A 22153-nucleotide genomic window follows, 5' to 3' on the forward strand; every position below is an offset into this window, starting at 1 on the left:
ACAGAAGAATAGACCTGAGAACATGCATTAAGCATTAACTCTTATCATTTGGCTGTTTAGCATGGAGCAAGAGAGGGGAAAAGACAGGAGAATGGCTGTAGTCCCAGAAGGAATATTTCCTTTCCTCTCCTGCAGGACAAAGGGCAGGTCTATAAATTTTAGGTCTGTCCTAGGCGCCTGTCAATAGCAATGTGATCTGTAAAATCAGCTGACAGGCATCTGTGGGTACAGATACACACCCGCACAGCTGACGGGATTAGACATTAGTTATGTACTTCAAGGGATGTTCACTCATCAAAGGATTTGGGATTTGTCTGCCTGTTTGGTTTAAACTAAACTGTCACCAATCTTTTTATATTTAACAGATTCATTTGTTCTTCAAAAAAACAAAGAAAATTTGCAACCCCCAAAAATCCTCGTTATATGTTTTCCCTATTTAGTAATTCAGACTATATCCATTTTTAAATTTTAGACATGCCACATCAGCCAGTAGAGCGTACCACTCTTCATCTAGCAGTTGTGAATTGGGTGTAGAGATTACTTTAAAAAAGTAAACATCTTAAAAAAACAAAGCAAAACATGCCACATCTTTATTCTGCTCTTCATTTGATTAACTGCTTATATGTGTAAGTGTTGGAGGTGACCAAATATTGAGGAAAGGCCACAGTGGCACTGTGAAAATCATCTTTAGTAAGTCTTATAAATATTATGCACATTTGAGGCAGTATGGACAAGGCCTACATTTTAATACACTCATTAAGTGGCAAAATGACAAGAGTCATATTTGAAATATGGGCTTTTTCTCACGTTACTGAAGTATCCCAGAATAAAAATTTTGACAACTGTTATCTTATTTGTTTTTCTGCATTTTTAATGCTAATGAGGATCTTAAACAATTTAGTCATTAGTCACAAACTTCTATACTGCAGCAGATTATACTACTGACAAATATTCCATCCCAGTAAAACCAGTGGGATATAAAAAATTGTTACAGCTTACAATTTCATGAAAACTCATATCTCAAATGATTCTGCTTGGTTTCATTTGTACTAACCTTTGGCCCTGGTATTCCGTTTTGTCCTACTGTTCCAGGCAACCCGGGCTCACCCTCATGAAAAAAATAGATACTATTAAATAAAATACACAAAATCCATACATTATATAGATTATTACAGGATATAGCTATCCAATAATGCTCTAGAAGTAGAAAAATAAGTGCCTACTAGGGTAAATACAAACTAGCTCATTTGGTCCAAAATTCTATGTGCTGGGGGCCAAGGATAAAACAGGGTTAGTTTTCTTTGTTCAGTCTTTTCTCCATTAAGAAAGCTGAAGCAACTTACCGACGGAAATGAGTATCTAGCATGGTGCTGGGTACCTTGTAGGCAATAAATAAATGTTTGTGGAATGAATTAAAGACATCTGAAAACATAAGCTCTCTTGATGGAGAACTTTTAAGTGGTTCATCAGCTCAGGAAAATAAAGACTAAATCATTATATTTATGAGACTTAATCAAATGAGCGTTTCCAAACCTAAAGCTTAAAGAACACACACACCTTTGAACACCAACAAAATTAGACACATTTGACACAAAAGTCAAAAGTAAAAATGCCTTTGGTTTCTCTTCTCAACTTCGCTGTAAAAAATAATTAGAATAAGACATTCAGAACCGTGGCTCTCATTGTCCTATTGAGTGATAGGCATTCAGGAGAAAGATGATGGTTACTAGGTCAGACAAGTTTCCCACCTCAGCAAGAAGAGATTGTATAATAGCTTTCCTAGGCTCTGAACCAGCAATTGTTTTCCATAGAGGAGAAGTCATGAAGTGCCCAGCAGCAAAGGTAAGATAGGTAAGCTCTTGCTGCTTCCATGTGGCTCAAAGTCATATCAACTAGAATTTCATTTTCATTTAAAAACATTCCCAAAGCCCTTTAGAGTGTGCACCAATGATGGGACAGCTTTCTTCTTTCCAATGAGGGAGTAAAGTTGCTCCTTAGTTGATTAAAAAAAAAACAGGCTTTATTTTTAGGGCAGTTTTAGGTTCACAGCAAATTTAGTTGATTTTGAAGCACGTTTTCTAAGTCACCTACAGGGCAGAGATTGTGCCATTTCAATATTTGTGCTCTCAGCTTCGAAAACATGTACATTAATAATAATAGTACCATTTTTAAGTGCCAGGAACTTCACATTCATCAATTCACTTAATTCTCACAAATTTCTATGAGGTAAGTACCACTTTATCTCTAGTTAAGAGATGGAGAAATTAAGCACAGAGAGGTTAAGCAACTTTTCTAGTTTTACACAACTCTAGCCAAGATTTCAACTCTCATGATCTAGCTTAAGAGGTTGTGCTTATAACAATATGATGCATTCCAAAATGAATGAAAGCATCTAAAAATTGGGAGAGCATACATAGGAGTATTTCTATCTTCATTATCATTTGGCTTAGAGTCCTCATTTATAAATGACCCTTCAAGAATGTATGGAAACCTGAACTAAATATAACTTATATAAAGATGATTTATATTTACCTCCCAGATAAACCAAGAATACGAAGCTTACATTATCCTTCTAGAAGAGCAAAAAATATTTTACTACTATACTGGACTATTATAATTGCTAAAGTCTTAACTTCCTGGAAGAAATTCTGCTTTGTATATAAAGTTACACTATAATTGTAACTCTTGCACTTTCTTTGGATAAATGGCAAAAATGCTGACAGAAAAGCAATGGCTATTATAGGAAAATTTTGATTGGCTATTTGTACATCACAAAGAGTAAGAACTCAGAAATAGAATATGCCTGGAAAGAGGACTATCATTTACTCTGCAACAGAAGAAGAGCTATCAAGTCGGCTTTCTTCAAAGAATCCACAACAGGATGCACTAATATCATAACTCATGGTTTAATGTAAATAAGAGATGCTGCCAGGAAACAATACAAACTTTGTTTAGACTTTCAAAGAATAACCATGGTAGCCAGAATAATAATAAAAAAAATGGTTAAGCCCCTGGAACTGAACAAAGTACATGCTGAGATTTTGAAGCAAGGAAGAGAGACATTGCTTAGGTATCTGGTTAACATCCTCCTTAATATATGAATACCGAGGGACTAAAACTTGATCCTGTTTTAAAATTTTTATATACTGTTAAAATAATCTTTTAACATAATAGGAAACAAAAAATGCACCTATGATTCCACCCCTATAATAATTGTTTTCAGTTTGTCCTGTTTCCTTCTGGTCTTTTTTATTTATGCTTACATATTTTCAAGCAATTGTAAGCTTATTACATAGTATGACATTCTGATTTTTTATTATTTGATACTACAAATTTGTTTTCACATAGTATTCATGATTGTCTTGTGAATAGTTTGATTAACATCTATCAAACTCAGGCGTGATCATATGTTTAATCTGTCCCAAACAGTTGAATACTTGGTTGTTGCCAATCTTTGCTATTAAAGATAAACTAAAACACCCACCTCTGTAAATATTTCTAAGTTGCTTTCCAAAAGGATTCAAGTTTTATCTGTTTTGATGGACCCCCACTCTGTGTTACTTTTTTACAACTTCATCAGCATTGGATATCACAATTTTAATTATTTGGGGGGCAATTTTAATAAGCACAAATGAGAGTTTACTCTTGCTCAGTTCTACATTTATTACTTGCAAGGTTAAATATTTTTTCGTGTGTTTATAATTTCAATAGGTATCTCACAAAATTTTAAAGCTATTTAAATAAATAAAGCTATTTCCTGAATGAACCAAGGGAAAATAGAAAGAAGGAAAAGTGAGAAAGTGACTCACAGCATTTTACCTTTCTAATAAGTTATATCAAGAAGAATATATTCAAACTTAGATTAGGAGGTTCCTATAACCCTGAGCGCCAAGTCCAAGCTACGGGATTCTGGAAGGCATTAATTCATTCAACTAACATTTAGTGAGAATTTTCTACCTGTTCTACTCTGGCCTGAGTGTTTCATGGGATAAAGACGAAATAGGCATGATAGGAACCGGTGCCCAAAGAGCTGATTTTGAACCAGAAAAAAACGATACATACAAAAATAACTTAAGAGGACATCTAATTGAGGTCATAGAACTTTTTTTTTGAGCAAAGTTTTCTTGCACTTCATGAAATAAAAAGACCTAAATCAAAAGGAAGTATTGAAGAAGAATGAACCATATGTCGTGTAGTGTATTAATATTTTCTGGTGTGTGAGCATAAAGTATTATGAGTCCCCTTCAAATAAAGTTACAATGACATCACTACATAATGTAGTAAAAATATACATATGCAAGAAAGTCAGAAAAGTACAGACAAAAAATGACAATTAGGTTTCCTGGGTGTAGAGAGTAGGTCTCCTATTTGTTAAGAGAATCTGTCCATCTATTTCTGAATGCATTTCACAAGTACTGAAGGATATTCCAAAGATAGTAATAATGAAAAACAGCAGCTAACATCTTAACTACAGGTAGATTGATAAGGTTTTTCTCTCTTATACTTTAAATTCTAAAGCATTCCCTGTGTATTACTCACAAATGATGATGTGTGTATTTAAGCTAAAAATAAGTTGGACTGACTTTTAGGAAAGCCTGCTTGCTATTTTCTTTCTTCCTTCCTTCCCTTCTCTCTCTCTCTCTCCCTCAAACCAAATGCTCTTTAGAACTCTAACATAAGACATCACTCAAGACTCAATTATTTCAGGTACTGCTAATCAGGGGCAACTTGAAAGAACACTAAATGATTGGAAGGAATGGAGTTGTCTTATGAGGATTAAGTGCTAAAGGGAAATAGGTCATTTAGAGGTAATATCACTCGCCTGAGGGCAATTGTTTTCTGTTCTGGCAATGGGAATTTACAATGAGTTGTAGCTTAAAATTTTTAGCATGATATAATTTTACATTCACTTGTCAAAACCGATTTTGCTGCTTTTAAATACTGCATTTTCAAAGAGAACTCATTTAAACAGAAGAGGAGAATAACTACAAGGAACATGGACCAGCCGTGGATGGAAAGAGTGATACTGAGAAGAACATGGCTTTGGTCTTTTTTTATTTTTTCCCGGAATTTTCAACTCTTCCTTGAGGTTTATTTATCTTTATTAATTTTTTAATTTGAGTATAGTTGACACACATTGTCACGTTAGTTCCAGATGGACAGCATAGTGATTCAACTTCTTACCAGGAGCATAGCCACTATCTGTCACCATACAACGTTATCATAACATCACTGACTAGATTCTCTGCCCTGTGAACATGGCATCAGTCTTTAAGGTTTTCTCCTGCCTCTGGAGCTCGGGAGTGTTGGTGGTCACTGACACCTATCTGAAACACCAAGTGTACTTTTTTCATGACAGTGACAGTGCACGGAGGGATCTCAGTGGTTTGAGGGGTGAGCAGGACTGGTTTTTAGTCCCCTTCTGCAGGCAGCCATGGTGAGGAGTGGGTGTGCTTTTATAGGGCTTTGGGGCTTCAGTGGCTTTGGCAGCAATTGGGTAAGTAACACTTGGTAGAGGAAGATTCTTTGAAAACAGTGAGGCACCCAACAGGGACTTCTAGATACAACTGTTTGCGGAAGTGTCAAGAAAATGGGGTTTCTGCTCCCCATTCCTATTTATTCTCTCTAGTTTTCCTTAATTTAGTTTTCTACCCTGGTTTCCTAATGGCAAATGAATATGAACACAAAATTGGGTGAATGTAGGAGGTACAAAATGACGTACATATTTTGAAATTTATAGAAATGTAGCATTTCACGACACAATAAAATAAAATAAAAATCCTAGCCCCAACCTGTAAGTGTTATTAATGTTTTGGAAAAATCATTTGTCTTTTTGCATACCTCTCACATCCTTCAGGCTTGTCTCAAATGTCCCCTTACTACAGAGGTTGCCTGGATACCCCACCACGACTTCCTATGCCTACTATCTTATTTAATTTTCTCTACTGCACTAATTAACACATAAGGTATACTTTTTTTGTTTCAAATCTGTCTCCCCTACTAGGAATGCCAGATTTGAGAAACAAAAATATAGGACATCAATTGAAATTTTAATTTCAGATAAGCAACACAATTTTTCAGTTACATATATCCCAAATATTGAATGGGACATAGTCATTTTAGAAATTATGGGTTGTTTATCTAAAATTCAAGCTTAATTGGGAATCCTGTATATTATTTGGTGACCCTATTTCCCACCTCCACCCTCTTACCACACTAGAATATGAACTTTGTCTATTTTGTTCGCTCCTCATTCCACATTGCCTGGAAACTGTACCTTACACATAGTAATTGCTCAGTTACATATATGTTGGAGAAATGAATGAATATAGGATATGCATACACATTAAGCACACATGAAGGTGTAAAGCCCTTATAGGCCTGGTGAGAGACAGAGACAGCAAGACTTCTGGGAAACTGAAAAACATATAAGAGTGGTGGCAAGAGATGACTTGGTCAGCTATAGCGTGGCAGCCATCAGTGGGAAAAGAGATGGGGACCCAGGAAAAAGATGGGGGAGATGTTAACCCAGCAGTGATACCTACAAGTCACGTTGGTCAGTGTGAAACATTTGAGCTGAGGAAGGGAGGGACAGCTCCGGGTAAGTGAAGGGCAGGGTGCACTGCGGGGAGGAGTCCCGCGAGGGGCAGGATGCCTTGAATGAACAGAACTTTCATGGCTTCCAAGAGGCTCATGCCCCCGAGCACCCCCAGGACTCTATCGGGGAAGGGTGGTTGCAGAGAGCACTGAACGCTGCACAGTTCTGCCTGTGGGTACAGAGACTGGATCCTTCTACATATTTCCATATATTCTTCCATCTGCTCCTTCCTGCACCCCATGTGCCTAAGGGGAAGGGTGAGCAGTAGCTGGGGCAGTGCTGGTTATATGAATTATCATGTTGTCTAAAGTTCGCACAAGACCCTTTCAGAGCTTACACATGCCATCATTTACCTCATGAACTCACCCTGACTCACATCTGCTCTTCCCTAAGCAGAAGCACTCACAAAACAGTGAAATCTTTTAGTTGAAAGGAACCAAGCCAGTCATTCTTAACAGATAAAGAAGCACATTCAGAGAGTAACTTTTCCAGAGGCAAATACCTGCAAAGAGCGGATGTAAGGTCAGAGCCCAGGTCTTCCGATTCCCCATCCTGTGTTCCATCCAAGCAACTTGTATCTAAAGAAACCTCATACATTTTTATTATGTTTCTTTTCTGTTTAATTTGAGCATGAAAGAGGAAAGTGGCTTCAGGAAGCCTCCAGTCTAATTTCAGGTTTTCCTCCTCTGGTCTTGTGATATAGAGCAAATTGCTTAAGCTTCTGTGGGGCTCAGCTTTCCTTCTCTGAAGTGTGTGGGAGTAGATTAAATGCTTGCTTTCTCTTTGCTCTTAAGGACTAAGATTTGATTTTATTATTGCTTTAAATAGGAATTAGAAAATTTTATTGAACTCATGATACCTACATAATATTAATATTATTACTATTTGTTGCTGTTGCCGGACTCAAGATGTCAACTGGTGACTCCTTATTCCTCAGACACCTGATTAAACTCAGCTTAGGGCCCAATTTTACAGGTGAAGGAAGTCTAGAATCCAGGGCTCCCCTGGGCCCCTCTGCTGGGGTTCATCGCGGTTTTGCCCCAGACCATTTCAAATGGGTTAGTCAATTCCCTTCACCAGTTGCCTCCAGAACCCCACTTTCCCCAGGCCTTTTGTAAGTTCATGATTGACTATCTGGTGTTCCTGGGAAGGTGTCACATCAGAGAGCATCTTGCTGGCTTCCATCTCACCTTTCCCCCTCCTCCCCTATCTCTCCTAGACCACCCTGGGCATTCAGCTTTACTCTCTCTTACCTAAAGAGATTTAGTAGTTTCTAAAAGGCTTCTGCTTGCATGCCCAGTCTCCAATTCTTTTCCTCCTCCTTGCCTACAGGCAGAGGAGGCTTTGTAACTTGGCAAAAGAAAACCCAGTAAACCTGGGCACTTGGGTTTGGTTATAGGACAGCGAATCCGGTGTCCTGTAGAGGGCTCTGTCTTGTTTATCTAATCAGCAAAATCCCTCCCTAAAATTAGAATCTCTCTGTCCACATTGGTAATACAAATACTAATGAATAGAAAGTTGACGGGTATATCAGCCAGGAGCCTAATAAAAACATTTTATTTAAGATAATATACTGAAATGGGCCTTAAACTGATTAAAGTAATAACTAAACTGAACCTAGTAATCAAACCTTCATTACGCTTTTTTTAAAAAGTACAAATGTCTAAAATGCCAAATAAGTAAACATAGCAGTTGTAGCAATAATATTATGCCATGGACTATTTCAGAAATAAGTCTGCTACTTATGACTATTTCAGTTTTTGTTCTGCTAAGAAATGTACAAAATATCATTTGAACAAAGAAAGTCAAATTCGTAGATAGCTAAGAATTTAGTGATCACAGAAAATAGCTAAGTTGCATTAATTTGGTTGAAATTTACATTAATGAAAATTATGTGTCTTGAGCACACCCCTAAGCTTTGAAGGTCTGGGTAGAAGTACACATGGATGACCCCACATTCCACCCTACAGTTCTAATATCTTCCCATCTCTTCCCAACCCCAGTACTATTCTTCACCAAGAAGGGCCCTGGAGGTTGTATGTGAACATCACAGCCTGCAAGCTTTGCCCACAGCTCCCCACCCATAGTGGCTTTAGGGGTGCACACACCAGCTGTGTGGTCGCTCGTGGGACTCTGGACCCAAAGAAGAGGCCAATACAAGAATCAGGACAGTTGAGGCAGGAATTCTTGGGTTGTGGGTACCTAGGATGTGATCAAGAAGTGATCTTTCAGTAGGACTTTGAGTAGGCATGCCTCTTTGGCCCTGTGGACTCCTCACTCTGTGTGGGAGGGTCATACCACAGGAGGGACAGAGGAGGCATAATGAGAAGCACTGCTTGCCTGGGTCTAGGAGAAACACTATCCAGTACTTTGTAAATAACTTATGAAAGGTACCAAAATGCGCAAAAACCAACCAGAGAGCATGATGCCACAGAGGATTGCCTTTTCTGTGTATATATATAAAAAATTGTTCACTATGTGCATGCTTATGGGTGAAAAAAGATTAAGAACAAAGATGTATGTTTTAGGAAGAAATAATAAAAATGGATAAAATGGGTTATGTGAAGTGGAAGAGTTTCTTAGGACTGGGATAAGTCAGATATAACATAGTTGTCCAGCTCCCTCGTATTACCCGAATCTCTTCTAAATTACACAACTAGTGATTCCTGCAACTTTCCATGTGACTGGGGCTTCTAGAAAAGAAATTGCAGTGGCAGTAGCTAATCAGCCTCTGACATTTTCCAAGCCAGGGGAGAAGGGGGGGCCAAGACCTCTGTGTGCCCATTTACAAAGGAGCTCCAACATTTTGTAAGAGGTTTGGGGGAAAGCACTCATTCAGTCTCTGCATGTTGATACGAAAGAAGGAAGCCCCAGGCGTGACTGGCAGCCACCTAACAACCAAGGGGAGAGCAGGAACTAGGATGAAGGCAGCAAGGAGGAAGACAGGGTGAAAAGATAAAAGAACGTGGATTCTTAGTGATGAGGTTTAGTTGCCAGAGCAAAGCAAAGCTGAAGCCCGCATTAGCTTTCAAGTTCTATAACCAATAAATACCTTTATTCTAAAAAGTGGTTCTGTTAAGTATTCCAGGACTTGCAACATAATGTGCCCTTGATAATATATCGATTTTTTTTAAGTTTTAAAAGCCAGCTAATTTCTTCTTTCCTAAAGCATAGTCTTCAATGATAAATCTATGTATAGTTTGAATGATAAATTATTTTTTTCTCTTGGGAAGGGAATGTGCCCAATTATTAATAGAAATGTTAAGTGGTTATGTCCAGCTGGAAAAACTCTAAAGATCAGTGAAGAGTAGTAGAAAGAAATAATAGTTCTTACTAACATTTGCTTCTATACCCAGGAGGCTTCTGAGTTATGGAGTTATCAATGCCCCTCGTACAGAGAGAACCATAGTCTGTTCTTATTAATATTTTAAGAATATTTAACATATTTTAATAAAGTTACATTTATTACTTTATTTTTTCTGATTAAACTTCGAGGTAAATATTTTAATCTTCATTTGATGAACGAAGACACTAAGGCTTAGAGACGGTAAGTAATTTGCCCAAGGTCATGCAAATACTGAAAAGCAAAGCTGGGATATTCTGAATTTAAGATCCTCATTCTTAACAGTGGAAGCAGAGTCGTGTGCAGTGAGAACAGACTGCCTGGCTTTGAAGCTGAACACCACAGACACCTCGGTAACACTGGGCAAAATATTTATCCTTTCTGTACTCCCATTTGCTCATTAATAAAGTGGAGATGCTAGTTGCTACTTCATAGGATTGCTGTGAGGAATAAGTGAGCTAATAGGCACACAACACTAAGGACAGTACCTGATAGTAAATGCTGACTAACATGTTAGGAATTATTATATACTGCGCTCTTCTGTTCTCTGTATTGGGCAGAGAAGACAGAGCAGAGGATCCTGAAAGAAATTCAATTTCTCATAAATTAACCCCACTGGTGCTGTTTCGCAGTTGGAAAATGGTTACTATCTGCTTGGCAATGTGGCCTCCTATCAAATGGATGGAATTGGGTAGATGCTAACCTGTTAGGATTGTCACAGTAAGTTATTTCATTGTAGGCTTTATTTTATTTTATTTATTTATTTTAGAAAGAGAGAGAGAGACAGCACGAGTGGGAGGGGGAGAGAGAGAGGGGGTCATAAGCTTGGAGAAAAGGTAGACCATGATGAATACAAAAGCCCCACTGTGATTGATAATACGGTGTTTTAGAAACCAAATTCTAAGACCAAGGTTGTCTGTAATTTAATTTGTAAGTACAGCACCATAGGGGTAGTTTCTCTTCCCTTGCCAAATGCTGCCCACCTGTTAGGTCTCACCCAAAGTCACCTATCCATACGGAGAAGCATTACTTGGCCTTACTTGGCTCTGTGCACCAGGCCAGGCTGCCCTACGCTTCTCGGCCACAGTCCTTAAAAGAACTGTAATGTAACAGGTTTCTAGTATAACTGTTCATTTAATGTCTCCATCCCCAATTAGGCTGGAAATTCCATGAGGACCAAGAGAGATGCTGCCTGGCACTTAGTAGTAAGGGCTGTATGGATGACCAAAAAAATCAACAAGTGAATCAGTGGACGCATTCATGGGAAGTTTCTTTAAAAAGCTTTCCCAGATTACGTATACAATCGAATCAGATGTAGTAAATCAGTATTTTTGTGATCCCTTCTATAAAATATAGTGTTTTTTCAATTAAAATGGAAAATAAGTGGACCTGATGATATCATAATTCAAACACATTTGCTTTGTTGTTTGTTTTGGGATGGCCTGTGAGCAGCTTGCCTTCTCTCACACCCCTTTCCCCAGAAATCCCTTTCCCTCAACTTTTTATTCTTCCCTCTCCCAATATTTTAGTAGAATGATAGAATTTAGTAGAATGATAATTATTATCAAATTCTATAGTAACATGCCTTTAATGGAGTTAGGGGGAAAGTGGTTTAAAAAAAATCTTTACTGTACTTGATTTATTTCAAGCCAACATTAAACTACCTCTTGTAACTAACTTTTCATTCCTCTCTAAAGGAACTTAAAATTCATTACATAAAGAATAGAAATGTTGTTTTTCCCACTTAACAAGTAAAATTGAGTAAAAAGTCTCTTTAAGAGTAAGCATGTATATAAAAATGCCTGAGAATACATGAATCACACTTAGGGCTAAAGTGATTTGACCACATGAAATGTTCTGTAATAGGAAAATGATGATGTTTCTTTTAGAAGAAAGAACACATCCTATTATTATAGTTACTAGAGAAAAAAACTCATGTATTCTGAGAATTCTAATGCACATAATTGCTAACTTCAGAAGATAGAAAAACTAATAAAAATAATTTGTCTCAACTTTAACCTGTAAAATGATTGAATTGCTGTAAGATACTTTCCCTGAACTATTCATTAATCTGGAATCAGAAATCAATCACTTCATTTGCTCTGCGTATCTTTTCTTAAAGTCTAAAATCAGAAAGTCACAACTATATTGGGTAATGGGACCACTGAATAAATTCTGCTATAGGAAAATTTTAAGCTAACCAACCAGAAAACAAACAACTATATTCAAATCCTTCAGGAATTTAATTCAGACTGCTTAATGATAGAGCCAAGGAAGCCAAAGAAAAGAGTGTATTTAGTTGTTACAGTAAGTGAATCAAGGATAAAAAATATTGAGTTCATTGAACGGCCCACTGAATAGACTTGAATAAACAGCTTGACCTTTGGAAGTCTGAGAGCTTCAATTTATCTGCTCTCTAAATACACTTACAATAAAAATGCCATTAGAAGTATGTTGTGAGGATTAATGTCAGTGAAGACTGTGAGATCCATGGATAAGAGATGAAAAGGAATTCTAAATACCATAACTATAAATTAATTAAAGTTTAATGTTCCTTAAAAATTACATAGCTATCTGGGATAGATTCGTAGATGATATGCTAACATCATTTTTTATTTATTTTATGTTTTGAAGTTTTAAAAATAATAAATTCTAGAAAATACTTGGAAAATCCATGAATAAGATCTTCTGATATTTGTTTTGCTTTGGAAACAATCCCTATGATTCTGGGGTTTCAAAAATATTCTAGCTTGCTTAGACAAAATAATTGGTTTTTAATCCTAAAAATCTTTATTATTATTTTCATAGTAACAAACAGACAAGGGTGTTAACTGCACCAATTAGACTTTTAATGCTCCCTGTCTCTGTCCCCAGACCTCCTCTTCAGTTGTATTTGCCCAGTGCTGGGCATTGATTGCTATTCAAGTAAATTGTCATTATGATGATTTGCTTTTATGGGTGCCAATTAATGTGAAAATGTGGAAAGAATAGAAAAATATAGGGTTCTAATACCACCTAATAAAAGTTGAGATTTTAAAAATTCTGATACACACATATATACAAAAATTGATTATGTTCAGCTAGCCAGCATATAGGTACATCATTAATTTCTGATGTAGTGTTCAATGATTCATTAGTTGTGTATAATACCCAGTGCTCATCACATCACATGCCTCCCTTAATACCCATTACCTGGTTACCAAAAATTATAGACAGCAATTAATTTTGTCAAAGGGACAAAAGTTAAAAAGATAGTTTAAAAGATGGTTTGAAAGATGGTTCTACCACAAAATTATTTTTGAAAGCTCCCACTTCTCCATTATATCTGAGAAGTAGGGTTTAATTGTCAAATATTTAGATATACATCTCTTCATGTATGCATGTGTGTGTGTGAGAGACAGACAGACAGACAGACAGAGAGGGATAATGAATAATGGAGCACAAACAAAATGGTAATTATACCTTTAGACTGACAAGATCTAAAGGTATAATTAGATCTTTTTTTTAAGATTTTTATTTATTTATTTATTAGAGAGAGAGAGAAACAGCATGAGAAGGGAGAGGGTCAGAGGGAGAAGCAGGCTCCCCACTGAGCAGAGAGCCCAAGGTGGGACTCGATCCCAGGACTCTGGGATCATGACCTGAGCCGAAGGCAGTTGCTTAACCAACTGAGCCACCCTAGACTGACAAGATTTATTCTTGAGAATTACAAGATTTTGTGTCCAATACAATTAGCTAGGGAAGAAGAGGACAACATTTCATATTTTTAGGTAAGACTTAGTATTAAATCTACCCTAACTGCTTTGGCTGCTGGCAACAAATCTAAATTATGGAAACAACAGCTTTCAGAATTGGGAACAGAGAATACTAGAAGCTGGTTGAATCAAAAATGAGACACGGGTGACTTTATCTCTTGGAGACTTAGAAATAAATTAGTACAGCCCTTGGTCTCATTTCACAAATGCAACTGCCTTAAGACCAGACAGGAAAAGGGTCTTTCAAAGGCTGCACATGAGGTGGAAGAAAACAGAGCATCTTGACTCCAGGACAGCGCTCCTGGGAGGGTGAGTGGGGAAAAAGCCGGGGCACAGAGAAACATTTTACCTTCCTGTGTAATTTTGCATATTCATACTCTTCCTATCATGATTCAGCTGGCTTCTTCTCCCTGCTTGAGGGTAAACCTAGGGCTCATTTGCTGAAACTCCTACAGTGTGATACTATTCCTACAGATACTTGATAATATGTATTGAGCATCTGTAACATTACCTTCACTTTAGAGACATTATCTAGTTAATACTGCAAGGTCTGTATTTATATTTTACACCTAAGCCTTAGAAACATTATATAACTTGCCCAAATGAGAACTACGATCTGACCCATTCATTCTGACTACAGAGTCCACACTTTTTCCTCCATACCACACTGCCTTCCACATTTCACAGAAGATGTTCAGGAGCCCTTTGTAGATTGTGATGCCAGAAAAAGCTAGATTTGGGTTTAATGCCATGTTACTGCTTATGTAAGTCCTTTCTCCTAATACAATCTGAATCACTGAAAGACCATTACAAAATAAGAAATATTCAGATTAGCAGTCAAGGTGACCCGTATTTGAAGGAAAATAGTGTAAAAAAAAAAATGTCAGTACCAAGTTTATTAGCCAAAGCCAATCACCAATTTTGTCAATCTGGATGGAAAACAAAATACTTTTTAAAAATATTTTTCTTCCTTTTTTGTGAGAGAAAAATCTTTCTATTTTCTAGTTGTCATTTGTTGTATTTCTGATGGCTTAGAAATCATATTCTTCCTTAGCCATTATTTGAAAAATATTTTCTAAGCCACAAAAGTACTTCTTTGGAAAAGTGAAATTGTAATGTAGAAAAAATGTTTTCTTAAGACAGCTTGAGGACATTTAGGTGCTTTAAAAAATTATGTCATTGTAAGCTCTTTTCTTAGAAAAACAAATTGTAGAGATCCAAAACATATGTCATATGCTTAAGTACAGAATTATTACTCCATTTCCAGCTTTGTTTTTACTGTCTAAATGACCTGCTGTTTCGGTGAAGGACTCATGGTTTTGCACTTTATTTTCCTAGAGATGATACAGCAAATATTACAAATGTTAGATAATCACTAGTGTTAACAGAAATTTCATCCACAAAGTTTTAGGTTAAATTCTATGGAGTAGGAAAAACAATCGTAAACTACATTTTGCTAATACCGTCATAAAAGTGTGAAATTATTTACCTTCCCTAGGTCCTATAGAAAACACTTTAAAATGCCACAAAGATGTATAACAAGACATAAAACTGCAAATATTAACTGTCTATTTTCTTGAAATATAATTTAAACTTGGTGACTAGGACAAGAAAATGTCACATTCCTTTCTCTTGCTAAGGAAATTGCATATTTCCTTTGCAAAAATAAAGAATATGCAGTTTTCATAAACATGTATGTGACAGTTTTAAAGTTGTTTTGTTTCAGGTTAAAGGTTTCTATAAATTTTCATGATTGTCCCAAAGTTGAAAAAAGAAAAGAAGCAAAGAAGACAGAGCAAACATTAACCTTAAGGGTATAAGCTTTGTTCTTCACCAATGTTAAAAACATTTCTCTTATATCCATATCTGTCTTCTCCAAATATTATCTTGACTTACATAACTTTAAAATCCATCTTAGAATGAATATACTTCCAAATTTTTATGTATCCCTCCATGATCTGAAATATTCTAAATAGAAAGTTAATCTTTGCTCTTTACCAGGATTTGTGAAGCAAACAGATATGTATTTTATTAAGTGGCAAATAGAGCAGTGAGCTGGGCAGTTCATTCCCATGGAGTGCGCAGTGTTTGGTTTGTGGATTAGCGGATACCATAAGCCTTGGTTGAGGACATCAGTTTCACTGGGAATTGAGTAATCGTGGAAGCAGAGGACCTTGTTTAAGATACAGATCAATGAAGGAAACGTTTCATTGTAAGATCACCACTGTCATAAAGGCTTTATGTCTACTTGCCATTTAATCCTCACGTTGACCCTAGTAGGTAGAAACTGTTTTTGTCTTCCTTTTACATATGAAGAGACTGAGGCCAGAGAATTCAAGGACTTTGCCAAAATTCATGCGGCCTGTAAGTGGCAGACTCATGCTTTTTGCTAGCCACTGTAGGTTTTAAATAGTGATTGTTAGTATCTTTTTGAAGAAGAAAAGATGGACAAGATGGGAAAGGTCACTAGGAGGTCTCTTCTGTCTGTAAATATTCGGCTCCTTATGATTTCAGAATTTAATCCAGAGTGCACAGATTTAAAAATTTTCTGTTGAACACAAGCTGATGGGTCACAGGATTTTATAGGGTTAGTCCAAAAACTCTAAGGGAGACAAGAAAGTCCCTAGCTCAGCTTCCTGGCTCCTGGTAGACTGGCTTTGTTAGCTGCCCCTATGGTTTTCCTGGTCTCTGTAGAGGTTCCAGATTGAAAAGCCAGTCAGCACTATTGGGGAGCATAGAAAAGCAGACCCACTTGTGGGATGATGCTAGATGCTTTGTCCAACCAGTAAGTATGTTGAAGGAATAGATGTAACCACACATATAGATATGTCTATGTAAAGTTGTGGGGTTTTCTTATTTTATTTTCCCCCTCATTATTAACAGTACAGTAAAAGTGTACTACCAGAGCTTGGCGAGTCTATTTAAACCCTAATTTTTCTTGATAGTAAAAAGAGCTTGCTCCTAAATTCAGAATATTCCAATAGGTTCCCTCTGTAAGAATTTTTGTTAATGAAAGAAATAATACATGTTACTTTTGCCATGACAAGAATAAACTGGAGTATATTTTGTTTATGACAATTACTGTTAAACACAAAATTTTTCCTATTCTATGTATATTTATTATATATATATATATATATACTTTATAAGAAAGATATAGTTGTATCTCCTACAAAACTTATCAAAATAGAATGGAAATTTTTCTAAGAGTTTCTGACTATTTAATGCATCATTAAAAATTAAATTAGTTTGATCTTTTGCACATAATTTCCCTGCATTTCAAAAGTATATGTAGTGCTTTTATAAGTATATAAACTTTTTACTAGCATTACTGACTAGAATAATTTTGTGATTTTAATCCCTTTAAATGATCAAAAATATTCTATAGAACTTACCTTTTGACCATTCACCCCTGGAATTCCAGGTACTCCAACAGAACCCTAAGAAGACACATGATTAAATTAAGCATAGAATCACAAAATATTTCAATTCTAAGTTTGTATTGTATTAATTATGTCAGCCATAACCTTACCTTGCTAAAACATGTGTGAAAGGCTAAGTTTTTCAGATCTTATGCATGGTATTCAGATATATAATAATGTAAGCAGATTCATCAAGCATTCCCAGAAACTACGGAGTTAAATTTAACCATGTTTCTAAATATCCACTTATCCCTAATATGATTTTAAAGAAATTCACATCATAAATTGGGATCCACAGCTATCAGAAGGCCACATGGCTCTAAATTTTGGTGCTTTTAAGAAATAAACAGGCTTAGTTCCATCTGGAAAAGCCTAGCAGTAGCAGTAACTCTTGCATTTCAGGAGTTTAAATACCATAAAACAAAAGGTAATTAAAATAACAACCACTTGTTTCACAATTAGTCAAATAAGGCACTCAAATTTGTTGTATTTGAAGCATTTTCCCCTGGACTTTCAGGGTGTACATTTAAGCCAGGTGAGTGTGAATATGTCTTCCTAGACTAGAAAAGGTGTTACAAATGTTAAACACTGACTAGGAATAACACAACAACACATCAAATATTAAGTTAAGAGTGTGTGTGTGTAGACATGTGTGCACATCTGCACTGGGGTGATTACGAACGGTTGGATGTAGGTGGGGTGAACTGAGAATAAGAAACCTAATTATCACCTGAGAAAATCTATGACATTTACCTGGATATAGAACATTAACAAATGTTTTCGGATAGTGATGTCACCCCCTTTCAGGCTCTGGAGAAATCATTTTTAAATAAAATATGTTTATTCTTTGTCTAGCCCTAGAAAACAGATCTTTCTAAGTTGATGTATGATATTAAATTTCTTTAATAATAATGGGAAAAAAGTTTTTTTAAAGAGTAAATATAAACCTCAAGCTGCTCTAAAAGAGAAAGTTTATTAAAAATATAGTCACTAAAAAATATATAGTCATTATATGCAAAACAAATTGAGATGGCAAGTTCCTTAGTGTTTTGGTAATTATATTGAGTGGGTCATTAAAAGACTTCCTGAAGCCTCAGGCAGTAATTTTAGCCTGGTCGCATGTGGATTAGGGTAGCTTTACAATTTCACACCATGCTTAATAGAGACATTATTGCGAAGGACAAAGTGTTCTTATACACAAGTTGTCTCACAACTCATTGGCTTTGGACTTGGTTTGTAGGATTATGTTTCAACAGATGCCACATGCCCAGTGCTTGGGGAATAAAAAGTCTCTATCTTTGATGGATTCCAAAGATAAAGAATAATCACTTTTCCACCTGTTGTAATACAATTGTTTTCTTTAGTTTTCTGCAGGTTAAATATCCCCTTTTCCCCATTGCGTGGTGGGAGTTGTAACAGGGAATGGGAACTTAGCAATATTTTGTTGGCAAAGGGCCACCTACTTACTATTGATATATTTACTACTGTAGTATTGATGTAATTTTAGAAGCGCTAGACCCTCTCCATCAGAATGTAATGGTGAATTCTGATGACTGGGAAATGACAATCAGGAAGTCACTTTTCAGCTTACCTCAGCAAAGGAAAACACTAATGGACCAATGGAATACAGTCACCAAACAACAAGTACATCTTTTGTTCTGGTCTGTTCTACGATCATTTGGTCATAATCCTTGAGCAGGACCATGCACTCAGTCTGCAAAGTCATATGACCTTTCAAATTCTAAGTTTTGTCACAATGTTTTGCCAGTATTTTAATTAAAAATTCAATAACCTAAAGTTCGACAGACAGCTTAAAAAGAATTTACTCTGGATTTATTGGATTTTCTATAATGGAGTTGATTAGAAATCTAATGGCTCACATTAAATGATTGTATTTTTAGAAAGGAGAATGCACAATCCAGATGCTTCAGCATGGCTTACAGGAGCTAATTCTATTCACCTCTCATGCTAGGCATTAGGCAATGCAAGTATAATTACATCCCCAGTACTGTTTATACTCTACCTTTTGTCCTGGAGGCCCCAGAGGACCCTAAAAATAGAAAAATTATTCAATTAACATACTAATGTAACCATTTAAACTTAAACGGCCAATTAAAACTGTCCTAGTCTGCAAGGTTCTCTATGCTGTGCAGAAATATGCTGATGTTTTGTATGTCGGGGAAAACGGAAATTACTGGTTGGAAGTACACAATAGGTCTTTTCTTCTCTCTTGTTTTCTTTTGAAGACCATTAAGCATATGCAGTTAGATTCTGATTTTTCCTTTAAAAAAAGAATCTTTGCTGTTCTGGTGCATTTGTTTCTTCAAATATCTGTACATCTACCACCTCAATCTCATTTAGAAGAGGCTGGAGATGTTACTGCTAGGAGCAGTGAAAATGCAATGCAGTTCCCCAGCAAGCAGCACATTATGTGACTTATGCATCTGCAAAACTTCAGGAAGCGGATTTGCAAAGGGAATCATTGAATAGCATTACAAAGAAACATGTTTTGTCCTATTCTTCCTCTTATGAAATGTGGCACAAAAACTTGTTTACAAACTAGGGGATGCCAAGGTCAACTGTGGCACCTAGGGTGTACCAGAAAAGGAAACAAAAGATGCTGTCAGCTGTCGATAACTATGATACTGGGCGCGTGGGGGGAATAGAATATTTAGGAAGATGGATGGGAATATTTACATATAAAATGGAAATACGGCAGTTCTGAGATTTAGCTGTTTTTCAACCACAAAGTCAGCATTGGGATTCTGTTGGCTTTATGTAGAATTAGGCGAAGCTTTGGGATGGTGGAAAAGAGCACAAAGACATCCAGCTATAATTCTGACTATTTATGTCTATTTTTACATAAAATATTGAGCATTTTTCTTCTAATTCTTTTTACAAATACTTTTAATTTTAGTATATTTTAACAAAGTTATACTTTATAAATGATAGTAAATGATAGTTTACTCTATCACTTCATGTTAACTGGCTCTGTATTCCATTACACCTAATGAATGGCTAGCCTATTTTCAATGTGTGACATTTCAGTTAATCAGCATCTTAATTCATACTCTGTACTATTAAAGAAAGCACTAGAGTGCACATTAGAGGGAGAATTAGTCATGCATAACTTTTTTATTAAAAATACACCATGTTTAGGAACATTCAGAGAATCTGTTCCTCATAAATTATTTTGTAATCCTCACAGGAACACTAAGAATTTCCTCATAAAATCAGCTTTAGGTTGTTGAAAGCGCACTGTGCAATATCACCTTTCTATGTTCCTTGTTTATTTACTCAACTGACTAACCTCTTAATGAGCTGGTTATCTGGTATATCTGTGCAGTCAGACAGCCTCCCTCCCCATTTCACCCCTTCTACTTAAAATTCTCCCTGTTTCAGATTTTGCAGAGAAAATAGAGGATATCAAGTGTAAATTCCCTCAACATTATGTCTCTCATCAATCTAAACCCACGTGGACCTCCTTCCTATGTCAGAGGGAGAAGAGGCATCCCTCTTCTGCAGGCAGATGCATCCAGTAGACTCTGGAATCCATCCTTGTCTCTGTCCTCGGGGATCTTTCTCCAACAATTATCCATGCATCTGTATCAGAGCCTCCTGCTTTCCACTAGTTCCTTCCCCTTAGCACATAAACAGGCTTAATCATCTCTCACTTGGGTAAATTGTTTGGGAAGTGAATGCTAATGTTAAGTAAAGGCAGAATTTGGAAGTTGTAGCGATGGGAGAGCTGAGAGTCGAAGAAGACTTGGATTTTATCATGGTCTATGATTCCATTTGCCCCAGCATCTCTAGGGCATTTCATTTCTTAAAATGTTGATGTTAGAAAGGAAATCATATAACAAAAAGTACATTAATTCAGTGTTTAGACTGAGAATGGAAATGTTCAATTCAAAAAGGTTTGTTTCCATTTAAACCTAACTTTGCCACTTGAAAAAAGATTGTGCAGTACAGTTGAGTTTTTCACTACATTGATGGATAACCCAGGAAGGGAATATTTCATAGAAAAATCAGAGCAAATTTGAAATCAAGTGTTTTAACTAGAGACTGACATTTCTGTATTTTCTAATTTGGTCTCTGTTGCATGACCACATTAAAGATTCAGAAAGACTACCCATAACCATGAAATCTACAAAATTATATTGTCTATTTTAACACAATATTTCATGAAAATCAAAAGATAGCTATAGAGAAAATAAATACAAAATTTTTCTTCACGGTTAGGAAACTACTTCTATTTTTGCTAAACTCTAAAAATAAAAGCGGTTTTAAAGATGTAACATTAACTTTGAACTGTGAATACATGTCTTGTGGATTATTCATAACGAAGTTGCCAAGGATATATTCTCAGCTACCAAAAATGTGCATATAGTCCTTAGATCTCACTGGTGGGAAAAATGGTAGCAAGCCAAGTGTCATCTGTTACTAGCAGGGGAGTGGGAATAGACTGAAGCTGGATATAAGGCACAGACATACATTCGAGTAAGTATAGACACACACACGCGCGCACACACACACACACACACACCAAAGAGTTATTTTGCTGATCAAGATTTTGCTTAATGTGTTTTGAGTGTCCTTAGATTAATAAAACCATTATATACCTATGACATTGTGGTCATTAAATTTAAGTTTACAAATAAAAGCTTCACTGCTCAAAAATTGATTTTAAGGGCTCCTGGGTGGCTCAGTTGTTTAAGCATCCGCCTTCGGCTCAGGTCATGACACCAGGGTCCTGGGATCCAGCCCTGCATGGGGCTTCCTGCTCAGCGGGGAGCCTGCTTCTCCCTCTGCAACTCCCCCTGCTTGCGTGCTCTTTCTCTCTCTCTAGCAAATAAATAAATAAAATCTTTTAAAAAAATTGATTTTGAAGTTAAAGTGTGTTGCTACCAGTTGGTTAAGATGTTTACATTTGTCTAGTTTTGTGACTTCTAGAACAAATATAAATTAATAAAGTAACGGGCAAATGCCATACAACCATTCACTAACCTATCTAATCCTCTTAAATTTATTTATA

General features: G+C 36.3%; 1 protein-coding gene across 1 annotated transcript in view; it reads right to left on the reverse strand.

The window, feature by feature from the left end:
* COL25A1 (collagen type XXV alpha 1 chain) overlaps positions 1–22153 on the reverse strand; it is a 450625-nt gene that overhangs the window by 71183 nt on the left and 357289 nt on the right. Inside the window, exons 11-13 of the mRNA XM_045880612.2 lie at positions 19142–19168; positions 17092–17136; positions 1055–1108 (exon numbers count right to left, since the gene is read on the reverse strand). Of these exons, the coding sequence (XP_045736568.1) occupies positions 1055–1108; positions 17092–17136; positions 19142–19168 (126 nt within the window). The remainder of the gene's footprint in view (positions 1–1054; positions 1109–17091; positions 17137–19141; positions 19169–22153) is intronic.

Source organism: Mirounga angustirostris, unplaced genomic scaffold, assembly GCF_029215605.1.
Source record: "Mirounga angustirostris isolate CCGP_5_RB_7025 unplaced genomic scaffold, mMirAng1.0.hap1 SCAF_2, whole genome shotgun sequence".
In the NCBI taxonomy this organism is placed as follows: domain Eukaryota; kingdom Metazoa; phylum Chordata; class Mammalia; order Carnivora; family Phocidae; genus Mirounga; species Mirounga angustirostris.